The sequence below is a fragment of the Pagrus pagrus genome (genome assembly GCF_965226575.1).
Source record: "Pagrus pagrus genome assembly, chromosome: 13".
NCBI lineage: Eukaryota > Metazoa > Chordata > Actinopteri > Spariformes > Sparidae > Pagrus > Pagrus pagrus.
The window spans coordinates 3,315,743-3,319,518 of record NC_140197.1 but is presented as its reverse complement, the minus strand read 5'-3'; the positions used below and the strand labels follow the sequence as shown (position 1 = coordinate 3,319,518).

Genomic DNA, 3,776 nt, shown 5'->3' with positions numbered 1-3,776 from the left:
CAGAGCATATGGCCACTATCACAGTCCATTTAGTCCAGTGCTTTGAATTTTTATCTGATCAACGTCCAGTGAAAACCACGTATCTTCATGTGTGATGATTCTCAAGTAATCAGTTAATAATGGGTTTAGAAGTTCTCCTACAGCTCAGGCAAATTAAAACACTCTAACAAAACATTTGAATAACCTAGGACTTTTACCCTCACAAAGTTTAAAACAAGGTTGTATTTTTATTATCCCATATAAAGATGACATTGTGGAGATGCATGGTTATCATCGGTCAGCAAATGATATCAATTCAATAACTATGCCCTACAAGCCCAATGACTCCTTTAGAATCCTGTATATAATCAACTCAATAATCATTCTTCTAGGCTGGTTCCAAAAATACCACATTTTGTGGAGGAGGTTGTACCCTTGTACAGTGTCACTGACTTCAAAAGTCATTTCAGACTTTCAAGAGGACAAGTGGAGGTAGGCTCATATAAAGCATTTCAAGTAGGCTAGTATCGCTGATATTTGCATGTTAGTGTGATAATTTTCCCTTATTTGCTAACTAGGACCTTATGACCACTTTGGGACCGTTCTACATGAACACACAACAAACCAAGTTGCCAGTCTCAAACAGTGTTCTCGCCTGTCTGTGGACTCTGTCCAACCAGGAGTCATATAGGGGTGTGGCAGACAGATTCAACATATCAAAATCCACAATGTCAACACATCTCCATCACTTTTGCTCCCTGGTCAACACATATCTGTCCCATCACATTTCATGGCCTACAGTAGAAGCACTTCACACATCACAGTTACGGTTTGAAACAGCTGGATTTCCAAATACAGTCTGTGCTGTCGATGGATGTCACATTCCCATTGTAAAACCACATTGCAACAATCCCACAGCCTATTATAACAGAAAGCAATTCTATTCCATCATCCTCACCGGATTCTGTGACAGTGAACGGCGCTTCTGTCACGTTAATGCAGGTCACCCTGGTAGTTGGCATGATGCTAGAGCATTTCGCAACACAGATGTTGCACGTCTATTGGAAGAAGATCCCCAGGCCCTGGTCCCAGACGGAATGCACATCATTGGCGATTCAGCCTATCCTCTGTTAAAACAACTGATGAAGCCCTACAGGGATAATGGGCACCTGACCGCCAGGCAGAAGCGCTTCAACCAAAAGCTTAATGCAGCTCGTGTGGCTATTGAGCATGCTTTTGGCATCATGAAATCCAAGTTCAGGAGGCTCAAGTGTCTGCACATGAAAGATGTGGCAAATATCAGTGCAACAGTCACAGCATGTTGCATTCTTCACAACATTTGTTTAGATCCAGGTGACCAGTTTGATGAAGATGGGCAGGGTCTTCATCAACTCGGAGAGGATCCACACCCACCACAGCCCGACAACCAAGACGCATCTCATTACAGAGACATGATTTGTGCCAACATTTAGGGAAAGGAAACACCTTCACACGCATTCCATTTTCGTCTCATTTTTCCTCTTTTCTTTAGCCATTTTGTGAGCTGGTGTGCAGTATGCCACAGGGTGATGTGAGGCACCTCAGGTCAAATGTCAGGTCTATCATTGAAATCAAACACTACCACCTTGTAAAACTTGATAAGTCTGTAAGGCATGAAGTTAATTACCATTTGATTGAAGTGCCTCTACATCATCAAGACTTCTGCTGTGCCTCCAAGTGGCAGTTCATGGTAACTGGGTGGTAAGAACCCAGGCAAAATCAGCAGGGGATCTCGGAGTATCAGTGGTCACTCTCCTTTAGTCTTCTCCACCTTGCCAATTCCGGCCTCGTCAAGGATTCCAGAGCAGCTGTCCTCCGTTCAGCATGGGTCTGATAGGTCTCATGAAATGATTGTTGGCTGTGTCCCTTTTTTGGTGCAGTTGCTCTTTGTCCAGGTGCTTGTGTGGCAGTTGTGGCAGTGGCAGTTGTGGCAGTGGCAGTTGAGGGACCAGGCTGCTGATCGTCAATAGATGGAGGTTGGGGAGTTTGACTGGGGAAGAGTGGTGTGGAAATGATCGTACCTGGTGGTGCACTCCCCACCCAGGAGCCACCAAAAATTTCATTCATTTGCTGTAAGGACACAACAGAATTTCAGTCAAAATTAGACAGTTAGACAAGTTAGACAGTAGTTATGCCTCATAGTTAAATTGTGGGTGGCAAAATACTGAAAAGGACAAATGGGAGATTGATACTCTTCAGGAAGTCCCACTAACATGTAAGATGCACATACAGAGCAAGCACTTACCAAGTAATATTCCCAGGTAATATTGCCTTCTCCTGTTGCCCGAGAACGGTCTTTGGCCCTTTTGAATGTAGTGAGCATGTTACCCAGTTTTTTTCTTATTTTTTCATTTGTGAATGTGTATCCTTTTGAAGTAAAGGCGTGTTCCAATTTCCGGTAAAAGGCTGTTTTGTTATGGTAGTAAAGGTGTTTGTATGTCCTGGTCAGCTCAAGCAGGAATAATGTAGTCTTGTGTTTGAATTCTGTAAAACATTGTAGAATGGTTAAAAACATGCATATTGTATTCTAATCCATAGATTACAAACAGACAACCACTGTACCTGTCTGGGATTCGTGGCATTCTGGCTGGACGGATGGACATGGGACCAAGTTGTCTGAAGAGGACATGTGCGTTTCAGGAGTGGGGCACCGGGTGAATGTGGCAGCAGGCTGGGTCCGAACCTGAGTGGGGGTGGTGGAAACTGTAGGCTGGGGAATAGTAGTGGGGCACCGGGTGAATGTGGCTGCAGGCTGGGTCCGAACCTGAGTGGGGGTGGTGGAAACTGTAGGCTGGGGAATAGTAGTGGGGCACCGGGTGAATGTGGCAGCAGGCTGGGTCCGAACCTGAGTGGGGGTGGTGGAGACTGTAGGCTGGGGAATAGTAGTGGGGCACCGGGTGAATGCTGGAGGTTGAGGAGTGGGAAAGACAGGAGGTTTGGTGACAACACTGCTTGGGTTTACTGCAGAGAAGGAAAGCCAAAAAATTGGAACTCATCCACATGCATTTAAATATTCATGTTTGGCTTGATAAAAAAGAAAACTTACCTTGATTGTGTTCTGCAGCTCTTATTTGCTCCAGTATGTCAGAAGCATACTTGTTATCTGGAAGAACAGATCTCATTTAATAAATGCCATCCACATTTCTAATGGTATCAAGTGTTGTCATACTTTTCTTTTTTACTCACCAGTTCTCAGTCTTTCAGCAGTTTCTCTGCTCACTCGTAGCTGAATCACACCTTTGTCATCTCGCAAATTAATTATGACCTTCTCCATTGTTGCTGGTCAAAAAACTGGGTTCTGCAGGTGCCTTATATACCCAGCTGCATTACAAGACCTTCTTACCACACACCTGCTTGAAATTGAGCAGATCTATTGTGTGGGAACCCTCATAATTGGGAACAGATTATGCCCATCACAGTGATTGCTGTTGTATGTTTTGATGATTTTGCTAATGATGTCATTCAAAAATTTATTTCTTAGATTCATATAATCTAGCACTAAATATAACCATTACACAGAAAATGGATTGTCGACTGAAAAACTAAGAGCCAATCAGCTCTTTGATCAGGCGACAGCCAGGCGTTTCCCATCATGCCCTGAGGTCTTGCAGTCGGTGGAGAGCAACTGCGGCGCCTGGCTCTAAAGACTGCGGCCGCCTTGATCTCGCGAGGTTATCGTTGCAGGCGCGTCAATGACGTCAGAGCAAGTCGGGATCAAGTCGGACACAAATCTAACCGGCATGCATTGTGCGGTGGTC

At 44.5% G+C, this 3,776-nt stretch overlaps 1 protein-coding gene across 1 annotated transcript; it reads left to right on the top strand.

The window, feature by feature from the left end:
• Positions 1–563: 563 nt before the first annotated feature.
• Positions 564–1,451, top strand: LOC311267770 (uncharacterized protein; the record flags this gene model as incomplete). The annotated part of the gene is made up of 1 exon (XM_084371000.1): positions 564–1,451. One exon carries the CDS (start codon positions 564–566, stop codon positions 1,449–1,451), a length of 888 nt encoding a protein of 295 aa, XP_084227126.1.
• Positions 1,452–3,776: the final 2,325 nt, after the last annotated feature.